We start from the raw sequence: 26,837 nt of genomic DNA, 5'->3' as shown, positions 1-26,837 counted from the left end.
TCCAACACTCTCTATTGAGGAAATTGGTTTCTATTGACCTGCTAAACAAATCCAATGGGAGGCACCAAGGAGTAGATTTACAGTGGCTGCTGCATGTAACCTGACACCTCAGGTGGAGTGCTATGATTAAAGTCCGACACCAAAGCTCTCTCCCTTTCATTTTCTCAAGAGTTCTTGCGCTGAAATGATGAGGAAATGTAGCATGTTTAATATGCAAACAAGCCTGCATTGGAAAGTACCCAGCTGTATTTTCTTCAAGTTTTAATCAAGGGAAGTACCTATAGTGACAGAAGTGAGTTGTGGAGATGCTGACAGAGGTAGGGTTAGCGGGCAACGGCAGACCGAGGCGTCCCCCATTCAGCCTCTCCTCATGCCTCAGGGCACACTCTCCAGTACGCAAGGTGGGTAAACCCTGCCAGCTTAATCCTTACTCCTGGCTTGAAGGGTTTATTCCTGGCTCCTTTCTTTACTTATTTGCTTTTTCTGGCTATCCCCTTTTCCCACTCTTTCACATCTGTTACTTCTCAGGGCAGTTAATTTGTATCATGGCATGATGTAACATTTGTTCGTGGTCTCGAGGAAAAGATTGAGAAAGTGTTACTGAAAGAGATTGTGTTTGATTTGGAGAAATTGTTCTAGAGAGCTGTAGCATGCTGCTGTTTTTTTGTTTTGTTTTTTAGACCGGATTAAACCAGTTGTCACTGACAAGTCTATTTAGGGAATGCAGTAACAGTTTGTTTTGCTGATCAGCTCACACAGAGACTTCTGTAAATAAATGACACTAGTGCGTTACTATTGTCTGTCTGCTTCTAAATATGGGCAGCCACATTTGTAAACCAAAGATTACTACTTTAGCAGCAGAGGAAAGTTGATTCAAATGTGAGATATGGCAGTAATTGTAGTAATGTAGTGATAGAAGAAGAAGTTAAACTGTACCCTCTCACCAGGAAATGAAATAAATGACCTTGCTGAAACAACATAGATCTATCTATGATCTTCTGGAATTCTTTTTATTTGCCGTAATTGTGGCTATTGCAGAATATTCTTTGACACACTGGTCTACAGCATTCTCTTTTCAGTTTAAGTGAAATCTAATGTATCCTGTCTGTGGTTGGGTGTGATGTACTCCCAGGGGTTAATGTGATCTACTTCAGCTTTCCAACCTCTCAGCAACCAAAGTGACATAATGTCCTATAATCTCTTGCAGGCCTATTCCCAGGATGCATACCTCAAAGGGAATGACGCGTACAGCGGAAATGCCCTGAACATCCCCGAGCCCCCTCCGATATGCTACCCACGGATAGAAGTGAAGGCTGCAGGCATGGCTCAGACATCAGAGCCCGCCGCAGTCATTGACACCGCCAGAGGACCGGCTCAGGGACCAGGAAAAAGAGGGGGAGTGGCAGAAAAAAGCTATAGGGTTGAAATCCCTATCCCGCCCTCGCATCCAACCCCACAGACATCAAAGTCTCAGACAGTGGCGTGTGTCTGCAATGAGAATGTGAGGACAGTGGCCATGCCTCCTGATCCAGTTGACAGGGGGTCCTGGGTGGCCCGGGCTGGACCCAGCCACAGGACAGAGGAAAACCGGTACAGTCCTTCAAAGGATTCAGGCTCAGCTAAACCAAGACCCCTTATTCCCTCAGTACCTGGGGGTGCACAGTTGCAGTACCCCTCTTCCCGTCCCGCAGAAAGCTCATGCTACTCCCCTTCTTCAAGACCTGGTCCGATCTATCCTGACACGTTGTCGCCACCTGTACGGCCCGCCGCTGCGTCACCAGACACGTTCTCCACTGCCATCTCACCCAGCGCCAACCAATACTCACCCTCTCCCACAGCCCCCTCCCTCTCTCCACATCAGAACATTGACTGGAAAAACTACACAACCTATAAGGACTATATTGACGCCAAGAGGCTGCACACGTATGGCTGCCGGACCATACAGGAACGCTTGGACAGCTTGCGGGCAGCTGCCAATTCCAGCTCCGCCTACACACAGCAACGCACCCAGTCGCCTCCTAGAACCAGCCCAAAAGCAGAACCGGGCTCCCAGGCTAGAAGGAGAAGCACCTCCAATGACCGCAAGGTAGATTCTTATAGCCAGGACACTTCAGTCACTCCATTACGTAGCGTTTCCCAAGAGAGGCTTGGAAGTGCGGCAGACCAGACAACACCAATCAGGAATTGGCCAAGGAGTTCTTCCGAGGACGCTCTGCCTTTCTCTAACCCCACAGGAGTGCACAAACCCCGGGCGAGGTCTTGTGACTACTTGGGGCAGAAGCCTGGAGAACCAGGTGGTTTGGCAGTGTTTGGAGATAGAGTAGGGTTGGAGGACAGGTTGCTGCTGTGTCGGGGAGAGGATGCCAGAGCTAGCAGGCAGGGAACAGGCCATAGAGCTTTACCTCATCTTAACAGGAGTCTCACTGGACAGGAGGAAGGTGGATTATCTAACTCGCCTTTAGCTGTTCCTGTGTTTACTAAAGGTACAATGGATTCTGTACTACCATCAAGGACGGACGGTGTCATAATGAGACCGTCACGTCTGCCTGTCAAAAACACTATCTCAGACCCTTCACCTGCCTTGTCCTCCACCAAGACCACAGACCCTCTTAAAGACCAAAGAGCTAACATCATGGCCAACCACCTGGGCTACTCCTCGCCTCTGCACCTGCAGCTCAGAGACAGGGCTGACAGTCTGAAACTAGAGGGCCAGTTAGGGGCCGGGTTGGCAGCCAGGTCCTCCTCTTGCTCTGGTACTTCCTCTAAACTGCCCATGCAGCGACAGCAACCAAGTTTAGATGTAGCTTCTTCTTCCGTTTTCTCCACCACAAATGGAGCTGTGAGTCAAAAGCCAAAATCCAGAGAAATCTCCAGTTCCACCGGCGCTCTTATACGGACTAATGGCAGTCTGGCAGAGGGCATACAAGGCCTGGATGCAACAGTCGTTGTTTTAAGAAGGGACAAAAACTCTGGACATCCCCACATCCGCCCTCCATCCTATGTACTAGCTGTTAATGACCAGGGAGGAGTTACACACAAGTCACCACCATTAGTGAAGGCAGGCTCTGCAGATGGAGCGATGTGCTGGACATCAAATGACAGCTTTAGGGAGATGCATCTCAGAAGGCTGGGAGACACACGACATAAGTCTGGCTCAAACAACTTGGATGACTCCCTGGATTCAATCCCATTCATAGGTAAGACTGATCTGCTTCTTTATAAGCGCTTCCTATTTCTATAGCAACAGCAGTAAAAGGATTGTCCTGTGATGCGAATACAAGTTTTATGCAAGAAATCGTGGACCTGGCTTTAGCTGAAGATTCTTGAGCCAATTGTATTCCTTTTCAGGCTTGACTAGAGACCAACATTTGTCTAAATGATCAAGTATCGAAAGTTGCTTGGTGAGATCATAATCTTGTTTACGCATTGATGTGACGTTTCCTTATCTTAATCAGGAAATGCTGTAGATGCAAATCAGGACACTTAAGACTGTACTTTATTCATGGAGAGTCCTTTTACTGCTGATTGCGCAAAGAAGTTTGGCTTGTTTTTGATACTGGGAAGGAAAAAGGTTTTGTTTTGTTATTTTCTTTTTTGATTTTCAATTTGATTATAAAAAAGTACTGGCGTAAAACAAACCAAAATGTTACCCTGCCCCAAAGAACAGTAGAAGAAAAGTGGGCATAATTAATATTTCGAAATTCAATCATGGGTTTGACATGCTCTGATGCTTCTAGTGTTTGAAAGAGGGAATAACTCAGCTGCAGTTGGAAACAAGAGGGTGTGTCCGTGTGTATTATGTATGTAAGAGAAAGCTCGGGTAGATGCAGTCTGCAAGGTGGGAATTCTCACTGCTGTATTGGTAGAACACGCTGTAACGTTAACAGTTAGAAGGTGGTTATCTGTTATTTCCATCAAATATACGTCAATACGCTTTTAATAACTCCATGTTTTCTACAGTAAACACTTATCTCTCCATGCAACGCAAAATACAAAAAAATAACCCGAGGCTCCCTAATGCGTCAAATAAAAAAAATGCATGAAATATAAAGTTTGAGCCTTTTCATTGCGGCTTTACTTGTCATACTACAAGGACACCTATTGTGTGGAAAGGTCACAAACTGAAATACCCTCTGAATCCTGTTTTCTTTTTAGAACGGTGTTTGATTTTACAGCAAAACTCAACACTGTGTTGCCTTTCAAACCACTATAGGTCCTAAAGGCAGTGTGATTCCTGCATTCTGACTTTACTGTGTTTCTTTTAGTTTTTATTTATTTTATTTTGTACAGGCTAAAGGCACACACATGGACATACCAATAACATATAGGAGGTGACATTCCCATCTCAGACACAAACCAAAACTAAAAAAAATGAAGATCAGTAGGATCACTTCAACATTTCATAAACAAAAATAGGTTGACCACCAAAAACACAACATGGCAAGCATATTTATTCTTCCTTTGATCCCACTCTTCGTTAGAGCTGATTATTTCCCATTTCATGATGTGTTGAGCCACCCTTTGATTTTTTCTGGCAATCATGTTTTCCCCCCAAAAATGTATTTTTAATTCAAACACCTTAAATTAAGATTACTCCTTGATTAAGTTTTAAAAATAGGTATGTCTAAAATATCTACATATCTAAAATCCCTAATAAAATATTAAAGGGTGTACATTACTTTAATGGGTTTACAACCACAGCAGACCATGTTATTTGGGTATTCAAATGATAACATTTATGAATTCCTTGCAACATTTTGAACTCAGGCTGACATCGAGTCAGGTGTTTGATTATATGACAGCATTACACTTTACTGCAGGCGAGCATGACACATTCAAACCACCCCTTTGGCATCTGAGTAGAGCAGCGCACACACACACACACTCATACAGAGCTGCTCTCCAACTCAATACACCCCCCACCCCCTCGCTGAAATGTCTCATATTTCCCCCGTATAGTACAGCAAAAGAAACCCAAGAACATTGTCCCTAATGAACTGTGACATGACGGAGAAATAAGAGCATTCCTGCAGCTTCAATTAGATTTCATAGTACAGTCCCAAACAATAAGTGGAACAACTGCTGCACATTAGCTGCCAAACATTTTGTACTGGGAACAAATGACAACGTGTACTGCTTGTAGGTGCAAAATGTTATGTACAACGTAAAAATGTTTGTGTTTTTCCATAGAAAATACATTCATAACAAAGCAAATGCATCACCATCTTACAAGAAAAAAACAATCAAAGTGTTTAGTATCTTTGTTATGTCATCGACTGACATAAACAGACAAGTTTAAATCAGTTAAGTCTTCATAGTTGAGTCTTCATTCGTGACTCATCACCAGCCAATCAGAGCAAACCTTGTGTTTAAGCTTGCCCCCTCGACCGTATTCATTTCCAGCACTATTTCCCGATACACAAAGACGCCTCAGCTCTTGCTATTAGGGCGGTGGTGGCAAAGTCCGTAGGAACTTGGCTTGGGATCCGCAAGGTCACCGGTTCAAGTCACCGAAAGACCAAGTGCTACCGAGGTGTCCCTGGGCAAGGCACCATTCCTACACTGCTCCCCGGGTGCCGTACATATGGCATCCCACTGCTCCTAACACTAGGGTGGGTCAAAGGCACAATGTAAAGGGTTCCTCCTTCTTCTCCTCCTTAACTCCTCTACTTTGAGGTTGTGATTAGATAAGAACAGCTCTATGCTCCAGCAGCAGGTTAGCTTAGCTTAGCATAGAGACTGGAAGCAGCTAGCTTGTCTCTGTACATAATTAAAAAACATCCCTCTACCAACACCTCTAAAGCAGACTTTTTTAAAACCCAACTTTTTGTTTGTTTACATCCAAAAGTTTTGTTTCAAATTCTGATTGTACCTGTAGTTTTTAGCTGTAAGCCTACTCTTCCTATGCTCTCAGACAAGATGCCAGAAAATCACTGTACTCATCAAAGACATACTCTTTGCACCTACAGTAGTTAGGATTGTATCACCTTATACTGAACCAGTCCAACAGCTTCCCTCACTCTTTATGCTAATCAAAGCTTACCACCTCCTGACTGTCGATATTTAAAGATGTATCTATTGACTATGCGCAGTTTAACACAAGTTTCTCTGGACAATGACATTCCTTATTTGCCTCCCACTCTTAATGCGGTTAGCAAGGAAACACGAGGTGTAAGGAATTTCAAGAAATTGAACACTTTGTACAACATACATGAAAAGATGAGAGTGGTATGGAACTTCTTCTACCTCTATGCAAAAAAAGTGAATTTCTTTATTTGATTTATAGATCTGTATTTTCAGTTTGAAGCAAAGTCAACTTTGATACCCTTAACTAACATCCTGAAAATAGATTGTAATTGTACATGATTTACTCTGACCTTTTCCCAAAAATAGGATTGGAGGTATATAAATAATTGATTACATGGAGTAGGCATCTTCCATCCAGGCCAGAAATGCAGGTGTGCAGTTTCATGGGACAGAGAGAAACTAACAAGCAGATCAGTTGTTCCATGGAAATCTAAATATTGGTAGAAATGTTTCTTCTTTTTATTTTCTGATTTACTTTTTTCAGGGTATTTTTTGTGTTGAGGAAAGTATATATACAGATCCGGAAAAAATTCATAGACCACTCCAAATGTTTCTTAAATCTCAATCTGTATGGCAGCCATTCCAGTGTCTGACACAGAGAAATATTGTCAGTAGTTTATAGAATGCCTATAAAAAATGAAACAAGAGAAAATGAAAATGCTGAAGTGCTCTCTTAATTTTTTCCGGAGCTGTAAATATGTATATAATTTTTTGAAGTGCTGTACTAGATTGTTAATAGTGGTTCTGTTACATGAGGTTTTACCCTCCTCCTGCATCACCACAGTCACAGATATGATTCATCGTATGCGTCTCTTCATTTGTTTTTAGGGCTTGCCATCTTGCTGATATTACATATCAGACACGGCTGTGTCTGTGATGTAATGTTAGCTGAGTGCCTGTGTGTGTGTTTAAAGGAAAGGTGTGTTCCAGCTTATCAGAACAGAGACACCAATCTACTAGCTGACTGCACCTCTGTCTGCCTTACTTTCGGCCCATGCATGCGCCATGATCATACCGTTTTATTGCTGTCTGATGCAATGTTTATTCAGGTAGAGATTGCAGCGATTAGTTAGACTATGTTTTTAGATGACTTTATTCAAAACATTGCAGCTGAATTTATGACAAAGATATGTAAGAGTTTAGCCAATCTAACGAGCTAGCAAACTAGTTAGCTTTCTATTGAAGCGTCGATGGCTTCGGAACGTTAATGGGTAAAGAAAGCATTTGACATTTTACAAAATCAAGGAGAGCAACATTCACCCATTCCAATGGTTTGTTGGCTCGCATCAAAATAAACATAATAAGCGCGTTTCGACGGGAGCCAATAAACTGGTGGAATGACAGGGCTATGTCCTCGTTGACTTTGGAAAATAGGATAAGCTACTCTTAAATTAAATTAAAATTATGTTTACTTCAATCTACCGTAATATTACTGTCACATGCGTCCCGAAAAAGACGAATTTAGCTCACACCCCTTAATAGATGAAATGCAGCATAAAGCATTCCTTTTATTCGTCCCACAGAGGGGACATTTTCATTTACACTTGTGCTTTGAGAATTACAGAATTGATGTTTCTTATTGTATAGCTTTTTTTCAGCAAAATCATTGAGTGAGCTTTCTTCATGCTGTACCTAAATTCTTCTCCTCCTGTCCTCAGATGAACCATCTAGTCCCAGTACTGACCAGGACAGTGCACACATTCCTGCATCTGCTGTTATATCCGGAACGCCCAACATCACCACCATCCCCCCCAGCCCCATCGCTCCCTCCCCTTTCATTCGACGCCAGCTGTCACATGACCAAGGTATGTTCATGTCAAAGCAGCGAAATCAGTAAATTATTGAAATGCAAGAATACATTGGGAACAGTTACAAATAATCATTTCCTACTCGTCCTTTTAATAGATTCTCTACGTCTCACAATCATTGAGTCAGATTCTGGTACTAAAACAGAGCGGTCCAAGTCATATGATGAAGGCCTGGATAACTACCGGGAAGAAAGCAAAGGGTAAGTTATACCCACAAATATGAATAACGGCTTGATTTTGGAAAAAAACATCTTTAAATAACTCTTCTCTTCCATTTAGGAGGGGCTTGATACCTGGTCTAAAAAATCTTAGGAAGGTGAGTTCAGTCCCTTTTTTAAAATCTATCTAGCAGCTGTGCACACCTACCATATGAGAGGTTTATTTGTACTCTATCTGCTCTGTAGTTCACACCCTAAAGATAAAACTTCTAACATTGAAATGTGAATATGTTATGGAAACAAGGCAATGCTGGTAATTGATCCATTCTAATTTTATTTCTGTGTATTTACTGTGGAATCAACCTAAATATAGAATGGACAATTTAACTGCCATTCCTTAATTAAAAAATTCCCTCCATATTTGTATTTATTCAACAAAACACTTTCGTATGTTGTCTCGGCTTGAATTATTTTCTCATCCATCCCAGGCGTTGGACAGGTCATCCGAAGATTCCGGTTCAAGGAGGGACTCTTCATCAGACGTCTTCTGTGACGCCACCAAGGAGGGTTTTATGCATTTCAAGCAGCTGAACATAGATAAGGGCAAGGTGTGGACCGTCTCTGTTTTAATACAATGCATCATATTACTCACACTCGGAGACAGAAAGCACACCATCAATGAGTCCTACTGTCTGACTTTTTTATTTTCTGTACTGTTGTCCCAATTATTACACAAGTTTGACCTCCTTGTATGATGCCACCAGTTTAATTGCCTCCACTGTTTTGTCTCCTTTTCCTGACCTATTTCTGCAGCGTGTCGGAGGAGGTATGCGTCTCTGGAAACAGATGTATGCCGTGTTGAGAGGCCCCTACCTCTGCCTGTACAAAGACAAAAAGGAAGGGCAGGCTCATGCCAACTGCCAAACAGTGGACGAGCCCCTGCCAATCAGCATCAAGGCCTGCCTGATCGACATCTCGTACAGCGACACCAAGCGTAAGAACGTGCTGCGGCTGACCACGTCCGACTGTGAGTACCTGTTCCAGGCCGAGGACCGGGAGGACATGTTGGCCTGGATCAGAGTCATACAGGAGAACAGCAACCTGGATGAGGAGGTGAGAGGGGAGAACCACACACACAGCAGATTAAAGTTGCATATAAGAGCAATTTAAAAGCAAAACAAGGTACAAATAAAATGTAAGACCAGCTGTTTGAGTCTTCACAGGGGGAAACAGTTATGATAATCCTTTTATCTGAGTGAAGTATTGTAATTAAAGTTTATTTTTATAGTTGTAACATGCTGAAATCAACTGAAAATAAATGTAATTGGTTGATAATTTACTAAGGGTAAAGGTCCATGTCTAAAATCCTGTGTTGTGACACCACCCACTGTATAAGTGTCCTATTGCCCTACAATGGTGGACACCTTGGCCTCGTCCCATTTTAAATCATGACCCACTTTGCTTCAGTAGGACATTTATTTTGAGCATATTACTATATCCCAAATGGTTCCCTCTTGAAAGAAAAAGTGTTATTCTCATGGGAAAAAAATCACACACCTCCTGCAAAACCCATCTTTACGCTCTCTTTAACACTGCGCATATTATGAATATCCACGGTCATACCTGTGTCAACTGATGCTGGCAGGCATGTTGGAAAGGGGAGGAACTGATGCTCACAAGCATTAACCATCACATTATTATGTCTTGTGTCAGATTTGCTCATCACCTTCTTTCTTATTCGTCTTTTTATAGAACGCACTCTTCACCAGCCATGACCTCATCAGCAGGAAGATCAAGGAGTACAACACCTTGATGAGGTAAGAAGTTCACATAGAGGGAAAGAAGGGCTGTCCTCAAACTCAGGAGACACACAGTGCTGGATGACTTAGTTCTAATTGGGAAAGCTCATTTTGTGTTCATGTTCCCAGCCCGACAGGCAGCAAGACAGAGCCATCGCCCAAACCCTCGCGCCAATCATTAAGCATCAGACACACACTGCTGGGGGGGAAGGGAGACACCAAAGCAACAAGCCCAATCACACCCAAAGCTGAGCAGGAGAGAAAGAACATGCACAAAGGTAGGAAAAGAGACAATTTGATGTCTGCTGCAAGGGAAAATGTTCTCCATCCAAGCCAGTTATATTTAAAAGTAAGAATGGTATAAATGTCATACTGTGTGATACACTCAGATGACACAAGCCCTCCCAAGGACAAAGGGACATGGAGGAAGAGCATCCCGGGTCTGATGAGGAAACCTTTTGAGAAGAAACCGTCTCCAGGAGTCACGTTTGGAGTGAGGCTGGACGATTGTCCTCCTGCACTGAACAACAAGGTCTGCAATCTATGTTTAGGCACTTCAATTTGTTTGTTACTGTTCTGCATTTCCCGTCTCCTTGCTGCATATCCAATGAGGTAAAGACTTTTTTTTTAAAATGTCTCTGCATTGTAGTTTGTGCCCCTGATCGTGGAGGTGTGTTGTAAGCTGGTGGAGGACCGGGGGTTGGAGTACACAGGCATATACAGAGTGCCAGGAAACAACGCAGCCATCTCCAACATGCAGGAGGAGCTCAATAACAAGGGCATGAACGATATCGATATCCAGGATGATGTGAGTGGCGCTGTATCGATCTCTGTTGCTTTAATTAAACTCACCTTGGAGTTTCACATTCGACAGTAATGTGTCTGCAACTGATAGAAATAGATAGATAGAATCGGAGGATGAAACCCTCTTTATTTGTCACATACATGCACACAGCAGAGCACACACAGTGAAATTAGTCCTCTGCATTTAACCCATCCTAGTACTAGGAGCAGTGGGCAGCTATTGTGCAGCGCCCGGGGAGCAATGGGGAGGGGGGATTGGAGGTGTCCGGTGCCTTGCTCAAGGGCACCACAGCAGGGCCTAGGAGGTGAACTGGGACCTCAGCGGGGTCTATTCTTCAATCATCTTGCATCTAACATCTTATCCGACTCTAATGTTTCACAGAAATGGAGGGACCTCAATGTGATCAGCAGTTTACTAAAGTCCTTCTTCCGTAAACTTCCAGAGCCATTATTCACCAATGGTAAGTTGCTTCTTTTTTTTTTTACCAAGGATGTGCATGCCACCTAGTGGTCATATATGAGAGCTACACAGCAGTACATCTGCGGATAAATTTCCCCTTCTGCCTTTGACTTATTTGTTCATTTCTGTGTGCAGATAGGTACGCAGATTTTATAGAAGCCAACAGAACAATAGATCCTGTTGAGAGACTCAAAGTGCTCAAGAGGCTGGTGAGTTGACAATTAATTTGGTACTGTTTATGTATTATACGCTCCGGAAAAAATTAAGAGACCACTCCAAGTTGTTCTTTATCTCTACATGTATGGCAGCCATTCCAGTGATTGTTGAATTTCAACACAGAGAAAAATTGTCAGTAGTTTATAGAATATACCATTTTTTTTAAATCGAGTTTGAGTTAAAAAATCATTTGACTCAAAGACACGTCTATAAATAATAAAACAAAATGATAACGCTGAAGTGGTCTTTCAATTTTTTCCACGGCCATTTTTCTTTTTATTTACTTGTTTCATATGCATTTGGAGTAAAGCTTACATAAAATAGTTTAAAAAATGAAGGAAAATTGAGTTTTGTGTCGTCTGTCTCTGCTTCTTTAACTAGCTTCATGAGTTGCCCGATCATCATTACGAGACCCTCAAGTTCCTCTCAGCTCATCTCAAAACAGTGGCTGACAACTCAGAGAAGAATAAGGTAGATAAATATCTCATACATATATATTAATTATGTTGTGAAAGTGAAATGTTCTTCATTAAAACTGTTTTATTCTATGTTAGATGGAACCGAGAAACCTGGCCATCGTGTTCGGTCCCACTCTGGTGCGCACCACAGAGGACAACATGACTCATATGGTGACACACATGCCCGACCAGTACAGGATAGTGGAGGCCCTCATTCAGAATGTGAGCATTAACAGACCTTAAACCCCATTTTCACATGTAAAACTGAGAAAACGTTATTGTAATGCTTCCTTTCTTTCCTATAGTATCACTGGTTTTTCACTGAAGAAGGAAATGAAGATCCAGTGGTGGGTTCAGGCTTCACTGCCATAGATTTTTTCTTCTATCCTCTTTTTAGATAACTCAAATTCAATTTAAAATACATGAATCAGCCGTAAAAGGAGCAATTTTACACATATGAGCAAACACAATTCATTAATACAGAAAAAACTCAAATATGATCATGTAAGAATCAAACGGATCATTGTCCGGCAGTGGCTCAGTCAGGAGGGACATGGACTTAGTCCCCGAACACACCTGAAACTCAGAGGTCCCAGTTCACATCCTTGGCCCTGCCATGGTGCACTTGCGCAAGGCACCGTACAGCTGTTCACAGTCCTTATGGCTTCTGGAATAACATTTATTCTACACACAGATGATGTATCAAAGCAGTTTGTTTAAAGATAAAGATAAGAATGACTTTATTAATCCCAAACTGCGAAATGTTTGTAAATAATCTATAAACTGTCAGACAAGTAAACACTATCAAAATGATCAAAATATAAAGCAGGATATTATATACATAATAGTTCAATGAATGGAATATGTAATGTTTAGCTTCTAGGGCTACGCATATCTCTACCACATTCTTGTGAGTCTGCTCCTCACTGTGTTTCCAGACTGTGTCCCATTATGAGAGTGCGGTGGAGTCCCAGCCCATCCCCAACATCGACCACCTGCTCACCAACATCGGCCGTACGGGCACCTCGCAGGGTGAAGTATCAGGTAACGTGCTGCCTTTGGCAGACCGACTCTTTGGTGGGTTCACCTTTCTCTACCCTTTTTTTCTCTGCTGAGCTCTCTGTGGTCAAACAGGGACCGGTGTGTTTAACTCGTAACAAATGTTGATGCTAACGCTGCTTCTTCCCTAGGCCAAGCTTCCACTTTTGCTCTTTGGCGGTTGCCATTAGATAGAAATGTCTATGGCTAACCATGAGTCCAAATGCCTGTGTGGGTTTCAGTGGGCAATTTACTTGCATCACTAAAAGGATGCAATAAATTGTTACGCTTCCTCATTTGCTTTTTAGAGATCTGTCCCCCTTCCTCGATATTTAACCTTTTTAGATTCCTTTTTTTTAAATTCCCCCTTATCCCTTTAGTACCCATTTTAGCACAACTCCACAACCAGGCTGTTTTCTCCCTCCCTTTCTCCTGCCTACTGTTGCACATATACGTTCTTTCCCACGTCAGAAGTAGATTTTTTTACAGTGAAAGGCGACCTCTGATTCCTCTGTCTCTAGTGAGGCTCTGTCGGGTGTCCTAAAGGCTTTCCCAGCATTCACACATACTGATCTTGACACAGGCCAAGTGGGAGGAGTCTATCACACCATGATGACACTGATGGACTCTATAATGTCCGTGATGGACAGCTGGAACTGTAGGAAGAAGGAGGATTGTTGCCCGCAGTGTAGCTGCCTAGTCTGCAGGAACCCGCAGTTCTTTTAAGAGAGAAAGACAAAAAAAGCAATAAAGAAAGGAACCGTGAGGAAAAAGGGGGAATGGAAGCGGCTCCACGGTACTTGTTGGTTTTCTATCAGAGTATACCTAACACAGGCCGGTGCCACTGTCTCTCCGCTGTCTCTCCTTACTGTCTCGCAAGCTCGCCAACAGGAGAGATAGCATGGTATGGTTCCTACGTCTCCAGTCAGTGTGCACTTGCATATTGTGCCATCATCTGTATTGTAAAGGGGTGTATAGGGGGGCTCGGCTATGTCACACAAACAAAGACAAACAAATTTTAGCTAGCAGGATGATATGAAGTAGATTACAGAGCAGGTGAGGACTGACTTTAGGTTTTCCTTGCTGACACTCTCTCTTCTCATGTAGTGTCCCCTTCTTTTCATATAGCTAGCCCCTCTGTGACCCCCCTGTCACTTATTATTGTCACTGTTGTGTTTTGGTTTCTTCCATTGCCGTCTCTGTCATCACTGTGTCATTGTTGTCATGGCAGCTCATGTCACTTTCAGCTAGAAAAGCACCGTATAAATCAGCGAATCGAGGGTTTTGAATAGTTTATCTGTTGGTTTTCAGATAGTCCCTTAGTCATATCAAGAGGTTTACACATTTTAGAATCTACATTTCTCATAGGGCTGCTTGGGTTCAAACCATCGGTTCCCTTTCTGAGAGTTGCAATATGAATTAAAGGGACTACTTCCTCTTATTTTCTCATTAACTGGATGAATGTACCTCTTTACTGTACATGTATGTCTCTATTAAATATAAAAGTATGAAAAGAGAACATCACATTGCTAATTGAACTTCTCACTGCTCCTGGATGTTGTCCAATAAAAATGGAATGATCCAGATGTTGTCAGTTAAATTCAAGAATTTAGTGTTGAGCTAAATCTACCTGGATACACCTTTAAAAAAAACACATGGGGAGATCAGATGAAGCTGTTGAGTTTCCTTTTTGGAGGATGATATGGTTTTCACCTTGATGGCGACAAGTAGACATTAAATAACTAGTTTACCCAACATTTAAAAACTGTGGAACACACGTTTTATTCAGGTGAAAATGTAAGTTATTATTACAGCAAGCGCACTAAACTTATACTTTTGCACAATACTCAACTTTTAGTAGTGGTTTCATATTTTTTTCCATCAATTTATACGTGTTACAACACACCTGCACATCCATCACCATCCTTGTGTTGCATGGAGCATTATCTGCCTCACTGTTCAACTTGTACTTGTCGTTGCTAAAGTTGCACTCAGTATCACTAAAACATCAGGAAAGAGAAGAACTATCTTTACTTGGCTTGGTGTTGATGTTCGGGGTGTGTTGGGGAAGAACACACGCCATGTAGATGTGGACCTGAGTGTAACGTAGAGCTCATCTGTCCCTGTGTGAAGCATGGCCTGTCGTCTGCTCATGTGTGCCCACATGTCTCGTCTGCTGTGTCCCCCCTCCCCCCACGTGATCCTTCTCATCAACATTTTACTTTTTTTTCTCTCCCTGATTCATTTTCCCATGTTGCACTTTGTACATGTGAACATCTTAGTTGTTAAATCATCTAATATGTCTTTCTCTTTCTCTCTTTTACCCACAGATTCACCCACTAGTGACTCAGCTAAATCAAAGGTGAGTGTGTGTGTGTGCTGTGTTAACCCTCTCAGGTCACTGGTAGTGTAGGATGACAGGAGGTAGGTGACAAGCAGGAAAGATTGCCTCCACCACCAGACAAGATCAGCATAAAAAAAACCATACATTTAAACAGTTGTTTCGCACAACAACAAGCGACTTACCTCCTGTGCTTTGCCTTGGCTTCATGCAGGTGGTTTTGGCTAATGCGCTCAGCGTAGTTGTATAATCATTTGAAACCTTTTGGTGGTACATTGGGTAAAAAAGTACATTTAGGAAGTTAGAAGCGACATCTCTCTACAAAAACAAGCCTTTTTCATGCTTTGTATTTTTTAGATCATAGTGCTATAGTTCACAAAACAACTTGGCATACCTCCAATTGGATATATTACAGTCCAACACAGATACAAACACATTTATTTATAAAAAAATACATACTCAACAGATTGCTCCTTTTAGGGAAATAACTAGCATTAGAACAGTTTTTTTTATTGGAACTACTTTCTGTTGTATCGTCCCTCAGTAAATTCTAAAAGTATAATGGAATATGGCCCACATCTCCTAATTGTGCTTTTCGTATATTGTACTTCCTAAATATACAGCACCTTTACATAACAAGCTTCAAATATACCCTTACTATTTCCCCTTATTATAAGCAATCTGAGGCTTCTGTTTTAAGGAATGAGCTGCCAACAAAATAACTGAAACCCTCTGGAGAGCAGTTTTCTTAAAGCATTTCCAAGTATCAAGCACAATTGACCTACATTTGATTGATTTGGCTAAATTATAACTTAAAAGCATATACCTCACCTCTAGTGTGGGGCCCAGCCCTTGTGTTTCTGTTTAGCTTTTTAAAATGTCATTTCTCAATGATGTGAGCACCACACTTCATTTAAATACATAGTATCAGGGTGCAAGCAGAAATGGATTCCTAAAAGCTATACAGCTCTGGAAAAAATGAAGAGACCACTCCAAATTGTTCTTAAATCTCAATCTCTACATGCATGGCAGCTATTCCAGTGTCTGTTGAATCCCAACACCGAGAAATGTTGTCAGTAGTTTATAGTATACAATAAAAAATAAATACTGTAACTTAAAAAGAAAATGATAATGCTGAAGCGGTCTCTTCATTTTTTCCCGGGCTGTATGAAAACAATATGAAAGCTTTTTTACACAGTGCTCAGTAAGAAAATATCTTCCCTTTGAAATGAACAATCATCTTGTCCGTCTGTGCTGATCCGACAAAGCCGCCTGTACATACAGTGAGCCGCTGCCTCTTTCCTGCTTCATGACACATTGAACTTAACATATGTGGCTCTGGATTGTGCAGTTGTTCATAAAGAGACACAAAAAATACATGGAAATTGTGTCATTATCAGAAGCAAGCCTTTCTTCACTGCCCGGCTGTTTAGTGGCTGCTTTCCTTCAGCTTTCAAACCAGTCATGCCAGAGCTCGGGCTTGCGCGGGGATGCTTCAGTTCATGCTGTGCTACTGCTTCTCCTGCTTCTCCATTCAGGCTGGAATGGAAACAACAATGTGCTTCCTGTTAATGACACCTATTAATGTTCCTCTCTCTGTCCATCTCTCTGGTTTGTGTTGCTTCATGGGAGCAGGTGGAGTACAGGTTTTTAGGCAAGGGTTTCGGTTCTCTTTGTGTTTCTCAGCATCAGAAGTACTCACTGTTCCTCTCCTTTCTGCAGGGTTCCTGGGGATCAGGGAAGGACCAGTGCAGCCGAGAGCTCCTGGTCTCCTCCATCTTTGCTGCAGCCAGCCGCAAAAGAAAGAAGTCAAAGGAGAAGCCGCAGCATAGCAGCTCAGATGATGATCAGGATTCTGTTTTTACCAAGAAGGAAGTCCCTGGACAGAAGCCGAACCACCACGGCCTCCAGATCGAGGTGCAGAAAGAGAGTCGTCCTAGCCCCAACGCAAAACCCAACGCAAAGCAACCTGTAGAGGAGAGGAAAGAGAACGGGCGAAGTGTGGAGATCACCCCTAAAGCCAAGAGAGAGCACAGAAACTCCTTATTCCTGAAGGACAAGACTCCACCCAGACACCCCTCACCCTCCTGCTCTCCATCCCCAAAGATCTCTGTCCACCAAACAGCTCCTCAGCGGAAGTCCTCCTCCCTGTCGGATCCCCTTTCCCAGCTTGATGAGAACACCACAAGTTCTGGAGTGTCTGTGTCCCGCTCAAGGCCGAAAAAGTGGACCGGAGCGTCCCCTGATCTTCCTGCAGGGGCAAGTGTCGGACCGGCAGCAAGTCAAGGGGCGTCCGCCGGTGCAGAGGTGAGCTCCATCACCTCAGACTACTCCACCACTTCTTCCATCACGTTCCTGACAGGAGCCGAGTCCAGCATACTCAGTCCGGAGCTGCAGTGTGGGGAGGAGGCCGACGACGAGCGCAGCGAGCTCATCAGCGAGGGGCGACCCATGGAGACGGACAGTGAGAGTGACTTCCCGGTGTTTGCCCCGGGCGGTGGCAGCAGTCAGTCCACACCCTGCCCAGAGCAGAGTCTGGACAAGAGTGAACCAAGAGGAAGTGGAGCCGCAGAGGGGAGCACTGCGCCGAAAATGGAAGCGCGGCGCCTCTTCCCGTCGCACAGGATGATCGAGTGCGACACCCTCTCCAGAAGGTGGTCCCTGAGACAGAAAACAGACAGTGAGTCGTCGGTGGAGGGTGTCTCTGGAAGCGGGGAGCGTAGCGAGGGCAGGGCTGAGTCTTCCACGCGGCTCTCTCGAGTCCTGGAGGTGATGAAGAAAGGCCGGTCGACCAGCAGCCTCAGCTCGTCCTCACGCAGCGAGTCGGAACGTGCCGAACCAGCCTGGCACATAAAAATCACCGAGCGGCTCAAATTGAGGTTACGCACATCTGCAGACGATATGTTCACCGCCAAGAACCGAGGCACGGAGGCTCGCGGGAAGAAGAAGAACATCCGCCGAAGGCACACCATGGGCGGTCAGAGAGACTTCGCAGAGCTGGCGGTCATCAACGACTGGAGGGAGCAGGGCGGGGTCGACCAGACGGCCGATCTGTCCGCTCTGGACCACCTCAAGCCCAGATGTTCCTCTCAGGACTTCACCATCCAGAGTTGGATCACTAGAGAGCGATGTCGAGGCTCGGATTCAAGCGTCGAGGTCGCACCTAAAGCCCTCCCTGAGGATGAGCACCCAGAGGCCCAGAATGTAGCTTCTGAAAGACCTCCTCCCTCTGAGTCTCCGAGCGCCCAGACGCTAGCAGGGGAGCAAGTGAACGGTAGCGGAGGCAAAAACAAAGCCAGCCTCGGGGCGGACGCTCACCCACACAAACTGTCCGGGGCACAAGTCGTACGCTCACGGTTCTACCAGTATCTGTGAAACGGCAAGAGTGGTCTTTCTGGTGTGTGAATGAATGTGTAAATGTACAAATGTGGGTATTTTAGCTAACGTTACTGCACAATATTTTTTCTACAAAGTATACTTTATGTATCTACTGTACATACTGTGTATATGCTTCTGTGATTGTTACTGGAATAATGCTGAAGAGATGTTTATGTGTGAAACTCCACTGACTTGTTGGCCATGCTGGGACAGACGTGGACACAACTCGGACTTCCTCCTGCGAGATCGGACCCTACCAACGCAAAATGACACTTTGATAAGGGTTGAAGAAATGGACTTGTGAACAGCAACAGCGTCAACTTGACTACAACTGAATGCAGGAGGATGCTTTCTTAATGGAATCATGGTTCAGTTCTTCCTATTATAAGCGGTATGAAGATTGTATTATTCTCTTTGGACTAACACTAGTTTTTGTGACAATATTGTCATTTTCAAACCAATATGTATGTGGTTTTTTTTGCCTGTACTTGAAGTATGTGGATGTAACCGAGGGCTGCTTTCTGAGCTGGGTGCTGTGGGAAGTTTCTTTTTTCACAGCACAGTCACAACAGCCAGATATTAGCTTGATGGACTGGAGAATTATTATAGTTTTATCAAATAAAGACTGAAAAACAGTAATGAAATGCTGATACTATAGTATGTAATGCTTGGTGCAGTAGTTTTTTTTCAAAACTTTGTCCAGTTATTGTCTAAAAAGTCGGTTTTTACACGTTTTTTTTAATCTCAAAAAGAAAAAGTGCCTCTTTTTTTCCTTTTTTAAAAGCGTTTTTACCCACAGTTGAAAAGACAAAACCTTTTTAGGAAAAAAACAATAATCACAGGCATTCCGGAGATGTGTTTTGTTGTTGTGAGATGTTTCCTGTTTTTAGTTAAACTCACATCAACAGCAGAGCATTAAGTCATTTGTCAGTGTGTGTTTCATTATAGTTTAACTCCAACCCCACCCCCACCCCCCCCCTTGTATGCAGTAAAATGCATGGGCGCTTAAAACCTGGGAGAATAAACAACAAAGTTATCTTTAAGACTGCATGAAACAATGTTTTCTGATCAGAGAGCATCTTGCCTGTTTGCAGCAAAACATGGGCGTGCAATGCCCTTCAACAAACACTGGAAATAAATAATCTTTATTAGACTCTTGTGTCTGTATCAATTTATTTTCCCCATAGAAAAGATTTTTCTTTCATTTTCCCCAAAACAATGTATACACTCATACTACCTTTACTAAGTGGGTCACATTGATTATGTGCAAACAAGTACTGTACGTAGAATAAAAAATATAAATGTTATTTTATATATATATATATATATATATATATATATATATATATATATATATTACATTATCGTTCAATACATATAAAATATATTATATATTTGAAGTAACAATGACAGAATAAAATACTGTTATAAAATCTACAATATATGTAAATATAATTGAACTGTACATATTTAGATGTATTGTAGTTTTTATAACAGTATAATACTGTCATTATTTTAAAAAGTACTGCACTTTCTACTATACATTATAAAATTAACATTAAATTAATATCCATCAAAATCCATTAGGTGGAGGTGGAGGTAGTAGAATATTTAATAATACTTATGTACTCAGTTGTTAAGTAGTTGTGAAAAAATATTAAAGTAGGTCAGTTCAAATCCACTGTTACTGCAAAACATTTCTAAAGGGAAAGGGAGGGTGGGTAAAAATAAATTGCATTAAATGTAAAGTACACAACACACTATTGAAACAATGTCAGCAATAGCTGTGCATGCATTCACACACACAACCTCACAAACACTGTGTCCACCAGGAATCGAACTTGAGATATTGAGATATGGACAGAGTTGGGAGAATACTCAGATCTTGTGCTTGAGTAAAAGTACCAGAGTGTAGGAATACTCTGTTACAAGTTAAAGCCCTTCGAAGAGCTACTGTTAGAGCCAGTATTTTGTTTTATAAAAAAGGCCACCTAATCGTTGCGGCTGTAGTCAACACTGCATTAAGGACTACAATTCCCACAGTGCCATTCTCTAAAGAGACAGAAATGGGAAACCTGTTGGTTAACTAAATGACCGTGAAAGTTATACAAGCCTATACAAAGACAGAAAACACCACTTAAGGTCTTTATTATTTTATTTCAGTTTTGACTCTTCTGTTTCATTTTTTTTTACTATTGTAAAGGCCTGTTTTCTGCGTTATGGGTGAAAAGTTTGTTATTTTATTTTGGGCAAAGGCGGCTAATAGCACAATATGGTCACACCATCGGAGGCCAAGCAAGTCATCAACAATCTGAGTAAAACAAATATAAAGGAAGGCGTTAGAAAATGTCTGTTTAAGGCGTGATGGATATCAGAGCAGCGTGGAAGATCAGCATGGCATTAAAATACAGCTTATGAATGTATCTCCATAGTCCAGTACTGTGAGGTGAAGCTCAAGCAGCTGGTTCTCTCCTCCAATTAGTGTCATTGACTCCTTACTGAAGGTGATTTCTTTCATGACAAACTACTTGTGAACCACACAAGTCCGAGCATTTTCTCTTTTATGTTCCTCTCAGCTGCTAACATTCGAGACCATTTATTCCTTAAAAAGAACATTCATGTTATTTGATTTGTTTTATTGTGAATAGCAGTAAAGAGGGTGGGTTTGAACATTTTGATTGACACGAGCAAGTGGCTCAACTTTTGTTTCCTCCTGACGTCATCAACAAGGAAGGGTATTGTGATTTTTTTTTTACAAACGTATACCCCAGAAACGTTTATCTAAAGCATTTACAGTTTGACAACACACTAAACAGTGCTTTAGCCATGATGTTTTAAGGCAAAAACAAGCAAATTACCGTTGCAGTTTAAATATATTTGCTGTATTATAATGATTCAAAAAGGTATTATTACTTATTTGCTTATACACACTGGCTAGTAAACTGAATTGTGGGGCGCACTGAGGGCTCCAAGGTTTGTAATGTACTTTTAAAAAATGTATACTTTTGAGAGGAGGACATTTGAAGAACCAAGTCTTATTTTATATCAGTTGGCACACCTCATAACATGTATATGGTAATATTACAGTGGCTCAGTAAGTAGGGACTTGGTCTTGGGACCGAAGGGTTGCCGGTTCACGTCCCGATCGGACCAAAAAAAAAAAAAATATGGAGTGAGCTGGTAGCTGGAGAGGTGCCAGTTCTCCTCCTAGGCCACTGCCGAGGTGCCCTTGAGCAAGGCACCTAACCTCTATCTGCTCCCTTGCAGCCGGGTTCCTGGCTGCCTCTCTGCTCTGCCACCTCTCCTCTGCATGTGGTTGTGTGTGCATGTATTTCCTCTGTGTTTGTGCATGTATATCCTCTGTGTGTTTAATGTGTGTCAACACAACAGAGTAGAGAAAGCAATTTCCCTGTAAGGGATTAATAAAGTATGTCTTCTTCTTCTTCTTCTTCTTCTACAGCTTGTGTCTTTGGTGTATAAGATGATGGATATGAAGATATTGATAATATTGTTCAAGTGTCAACAGCTAAACCTCACGACACTTTTTACCAGACAGCTGCCAGAAACATCCTATAATACAGAGCAGAGGTGGAGTGGGCCTGATGGTAATTTTCCAACCTCTGACGTCATGTCATCCATACCAGGTAAGTCTAGGAATGACTCCAGTCTCTGTGGCTATCAGTCGAGTCATTTAAATCCAGGTGCTGCCTCAGCAGCGGCGCGGACAGGAGGGAGATACGTTTCATAGATCTGCAGGATTGCTTATGACTGCAGTTGCTAAAATAGATGGAAAGCCAAACCTGATTTGACAAAGCACTTCACTAGCATACCTCCGGATCCAGATCACTGTCTCCGAGAACTTATAGGAGAAGAGTTTTCTTCAGTTTTGTTCCAAATCTTTTATTTGCTGGCAAATAACTTTTTCAGTTTATGTCCAAAAACTATCTTTAGGAAGAAATGTGTGTTCCTCAGTAAAAATGTAAAAAACTCAGCCAAAGAAATCTTTGTTTTTAGGTTAAGCGACAGTTTCTCTCAGTAGTCGTTGTAAAATATAATAATTGTACTGCCCTTTAACAATTTAAAATAGTCATTAAATAAGATATTTAAGGATATATTCTAAGGAAATGACTTAGTGTTAGAGACATCTGTGCAACTATTATTTTCGTAAGGGAACTTAAAGTGCATTTTTGAAGAAAATGAAATATGAAATAGCAAAAATGAACATGCCATATGCAACTGGTCCACTAACTCTTAAATTACATAAGCCTATTTACCTTGTTACTTTCATTTCAGGAATGGAAATAACATGTCACATTTGACACTATCTCCTCCAATTGGTTTCAGATGCCCCACAATAAATCACAAGTTGAGTCTTAGTAGTGCGAAACCTTTAACAGGAAAAACAAAATAGATAAAACTGGTTACTTTTAAATGTTTCTATTCATAAAACATTAAAACAAGCTAAAATGTCATTCTGCAGCATTAACATTTATTTTATTTTGAATAAGATAGTGTGAGGGGAGCAACATCTACTCGTCAGTATTTTTGGAGAAAAAGGGGTGGTCTGTGGTTTGAAGTGATCCATTGCTCTTGACACACAGTTTTGGACTTGTGGCACACAGATAGAGGGAAAAGGTGCTGCCCTGACAGGTTATCAAGATAAATGAAGACTTGTTTTTTTATTTATTTAGTGTATTATTTTACAATTACCCCTCTGACTAAGAGTTTTTATAGGATGGCTGGTCACTAAGATGTTTTGTTGTGCATGAATCCTACATAACACATACTCACACTCTCTGTGTACAGCTCTGTGTGTTTTCTTCTTGCCTTCCCTCTCTGCGTCCATGGTTGCTCCGCCGTGAGCAGTAGCCTTATTAATCAAGCTGCTTGGCAGGCGGATGTGAGGAATGGGCGGGTAAAGTGTCTGACGGAGGAGGAGGTATAGGATGCAGTTGTGTGTGTGTGTGTGTGTGTGTGTGTGTGTGTGTGTGTGTGTGTGTGTGTGTGTGTGTGTGTGTGTGTGTGTGTGTGTGTGTGTGTGTGTGTGTGTGTGTGTGTGTGTGAAGGGAAAGAGAGAGCCAGCTGTTGATCAGCACTAGAGGCCCACGGCTGGGTGAGCAGGAATAATTGCAGGTACCAGCCTGTTCCCATCTCCTAAATGTGAACCTGTGGCATAATGGAAACTGCTCTTTCACAGTGGAGGGAAATAGAAAAAGAGAGAGGAGGAAATGAACGCACCGGAGGAGTTTTAGAAAGAAGATCCGGTGAATATTGACTTGAGATTCTTCTCCTAAGATTCCGGACTCTGTTATTCTCTTTCTGTTGCAATGTAGCATTGAGATTTTGAACAGGCATCACTTTGGTCTACACATATGGTCTTTTCAGGGTAACACTAAGGATAACTTAAAACTATTTTACTTTATTTTTTCATACCTTCATTCATTTAAAATATTCTCATTGAGAAAATGTATGTATGCAAGATTTAACAACTACTTTCAAAGGGTTTGTGCCATCATATTTTTCTCTCCCTCCACTTGTTCTATTTACGTGTATATGTAGACCCTTACCTTATATAACTACGTTGCATTGTTGGAGGAGCTCGGGACTTTCATTGCCATTTCTACACTAGCTTATGTGCATATGACATTACAACCTCATTAAAAACTCATTTAATTTCAAGTTAATTCACAACAAACCAGTGAAAAATTCCTTGACCACTAATAAATAGAATGCTGTTAAATCCCTACAGACTGAGCCACTGCCATAGAGCATTGTGTGGACAATGGAATATTCCACACTTTGGTTATGAACTATTCTACTGCAGTGGCGGCTGGCCAATAGAGGGCGCTAGGGCGCCACCCCACCACTCACCTCTCACCACATTTCCTTGAATAAGACATAACATTTTTTTTTTAAATGAAATAATAAAATATAAATATTTCGAAATATATGTATATATATTTTTTAATAATGAGTAAAGTTGTTTCGTTCGTTGACATTGTCTGATTGGTGACGTATTTCCGCCCTGGGGCGCAGGAATCTTTGCCCATAGACTCTCGTTAAAAGTTGTACATGCGCAGTAGCTCCTCTTCAATACAAGAGACACGATGTTGGGGCGCACCTCTCCTGTGCCCCGAGCTGAATGCAGCTGGATTTGGCGGCGGGGCTGACGTCACAGCCTTCTGTCATAAAGTATGTGTATTGTCCATGTTATATATGATATATATTATTTAAATATATAGATATAGAGATATATCTAGAGATAGATAGAGAGATAGAGATAGAGATAGATAGATATGTATTATATATGTATATTGGCCATCTGTATAGTAATATAGCACATCTGTATATTTGTTCATACTGCATCTGTTTATACTATGCCAATTATTCCCACCTCTTTATACTGCCCTTATCTTTACATAATCACTCTTAACTGCATAAACTGTACATACTCTATATATCGCACTTGTTTCTCTTTGCACTTCTATCTATCTATAATGTTGTTTTCATTTATGTAAATACACTCGTTTGATACCTTAGTACATGTATGCATGCTTTTTTTTTTTTATATACATTTTGGAGTTATAGCCCCCCCTGGAGAAAACTCCACCAGCCGCCACTGTTCTACTGTATTATGGATTATGTGTTATTACCCATATAATAGTGATTAAAGAGACCTTTACAAATAGTGTAAGATTTGTGGCTGATGGCGGAAGACATTGGAACATGTAAAATAATGATTATAATACAGATACAGTGCACGTTAAATTATTCCATTGTCATAACCTGTGCATTTGTTATCTCGTTTAAAGGACAATTTACAATATTCTCAATCTTATTGTTATTCATTCAATTATTTATATAATGCATTGTAGATGCAGGTATATATGCTGTTTATAACCTTGTATAATATAGCTATATTAAATCATGGTTGACTGTGAAATTATAGATCATATTAAACAATTTTGTGACATGACTTTTCAATGTCACACAAGCTTGTTTTATACAAAAACAAGTCATCAGATCGAAGCCCGACCAAGTAAAAACAGTGTGTGTGCATGACTTTATATGTACGTTCTTAATAGACTTGAGATGTTGAGTATTGCTGCATAGTGACGTGTTTTTGTCCTTCATCAACTGTTTCTTTCTAGAAGCGAAGCAATCAGACACATCTCCACATCGTGTTCACCGGAGGCTTCCCTGCTAATTACCTCAGACATTGATTTGCACCCCAACATACCTCTGTAAGAAAGGGGTGAGGAAGAGGAGGAGAGAACAAAGAGCTAATGAAGGTGTCAACAGGAGCTCACCACCGGAACATGATTGTTATTGGATTGAACGTATTTGCATTTTGATGCAAACTGGGGGCTGAACAGTATCCTATCTGCTGCTGACAGTCTTTTAGAAGCACACAGAAAAAAACTGTGATTCAATTCAAAGTGAAATAACTGAATGGTCCTGAAAATAGATTAGCTGATGTCTCCATCAGGCTTCTGGCGACCGTCTGCCAGGACCTTCTCTTCTCTGCGGTGGAGGAAGAGAAGGTCTCGGAGGACTCGCTGAGTTCAGATTGACAGCTGACTGACAGGGGTTAACTGCAATAGAAGACTAACTCGCTCAGAGGTGTACAACTGACCCTCCTGGACCCTTTGTTGAGGGCAGGGTTGATACGTGAGACTCGATTCCCCAGATAATGCTGTGATTGACCATCAGCTGACCCCTTACTGCTATGCCTGTCAAGCTTTATATTCTTGTATTGGTGTCAGATTTAACACTCAGAATTACACAAGTTGTTGAAACAGCAGTATAAAAAGGGGTAACATATTGCATACCGTGGTTGGACAAGTACTGAAATTGCTTTCTGTTAATAAAAGCGCTACATGAATGAATTAACAGGATGATTACTATTTTCGATTACCCTTTAAAGAGCAGGTTTCAGGATAATTTGCAATGTAATCCAAATGTAGGCATATGCAAATAAGAAAAAAAAAGGTGTATAATGCTGCACTCAGTTCTGTTAAGGTCAAGTAGATGTTATTAAGACAAACAATGTTTAAAACTGATTAGAAAGTATCAGCTGTGTATTTGAATGAACAAATCAGGTGTTCCTTTCCTAAATGACCTTCCAAAGTTACGTGTGAAAGAAGGTATAATGTGAAAAGGGGTACATTTCCTCCATGTCTGAGCAATCTGTCCTGAAAACCAGCTGCAAATTCACGGACAAAATCTTGGATCATTTGTAGGCTCCTGTCCTTTCTAGTTTTATGCGATTCCTCTCATACTCTCAGCG

At 41.7% G+C, this 26,837-nt stretch overlaps 1 protein-coding gene across 4 annotated transcripts in view; it reads left to right on the top strand.

Moving 5' to 3' along the window:
* LOC134884071 (rho GTPase-activating protein 21-like) overlaps positions 1–19,700 on the top strand; it is an 80,638-nt gene extending 60,938 nt beyond the window's left edge. For 3 of the 4 annotated variants that reach the window (XM_063912690.1, XM_063912689.1, XM_063912688.1), the window contains 18 exons: positions 1,208–3,197; positions 7,746–7,892; positions 7,993–8,095; positions 8,175–8,211; positions 8,542–8,661; positions 8,867–9,166; positions 9,806–9,870; positions 9,982–10,130; positions 10,242–10,384; positions 10,502–10,660; positions 11,039–11,117; positions 11,252–11,325; positions 11,714–11,803; positions 11,887–12,012; positions 12,096–12,137; positions 12,729–12,834; positions 15,159–15,190; positions 16,892–19,700. In XM_063912690.1, coding sequence (XP_063768760.1) covers positions 1,208–3,197; positions 7,746–7,892; positions 7,993–8,095; positions 8,175–8,211; positions 8,542–8,661; positions 8,867–9,166; positions 9,806–9,870; positions 9,982–10,130; positions 10,242–10,384; positions 10,502–10,660; positions 11,039–11,117; positions 11,252–11,325; positions 11,714–11,803; positions 11,887–12,012; positions 12,096–12,137; positions 12,729–12,834; positions 15,159–15,190; positions 16,892–18,544 — 5,415 coding nt within the window. In that variant the 3' untranslated portion in view covers positions 18,545–19,700. Of the gene's footprint in view, positions 1–150; positions 402–1,207; positions 3,198–7,745; positions 7,893–7,992; positions 8,096–8,174; positions 8,212–8,541; positions 8,662–8,866; positions 9,167–9,805; positions 9,871–9,981; positions 10,131–10,241; positions 10,385–10,501; positions 10,661–11,038; positions 11,118–11,251; positions 11,326–11,713; positions 11,804–11,886; positions 12,013–12,095; positions 12,138–12,728; positions 12,835–15,158; positions 15,191–16,891 lie in introns of those variants that run through there. The other variant, XM_063912691.1, reaches the window with a different exon arrangement.
* The last annotated feature ends 7,137 nt before the right edge of the window (positions 19,701–26,837 follow it).

The sequence above is a fragment of the Eleginops maclovinus genome, chromosome 21 (genome assembly GCF_036324505.1).
Source record: "Eleginops maclovinus isolate JMC-PN-2008 ecotype Puerto Natales chromosome 21, JC_Emac_rtc_rv5, whole genome shotgun sequence".
NCBI classification, from domain to species: Eukaryota; Metazoa; Chordata; class Actinopteri; order Perciformes; family Eleginopidae; genus Eleginops; species Eleginops maclovinus.
This window is presented reverse-complemented; position numbering and strand designations above follow the sequence as displayed.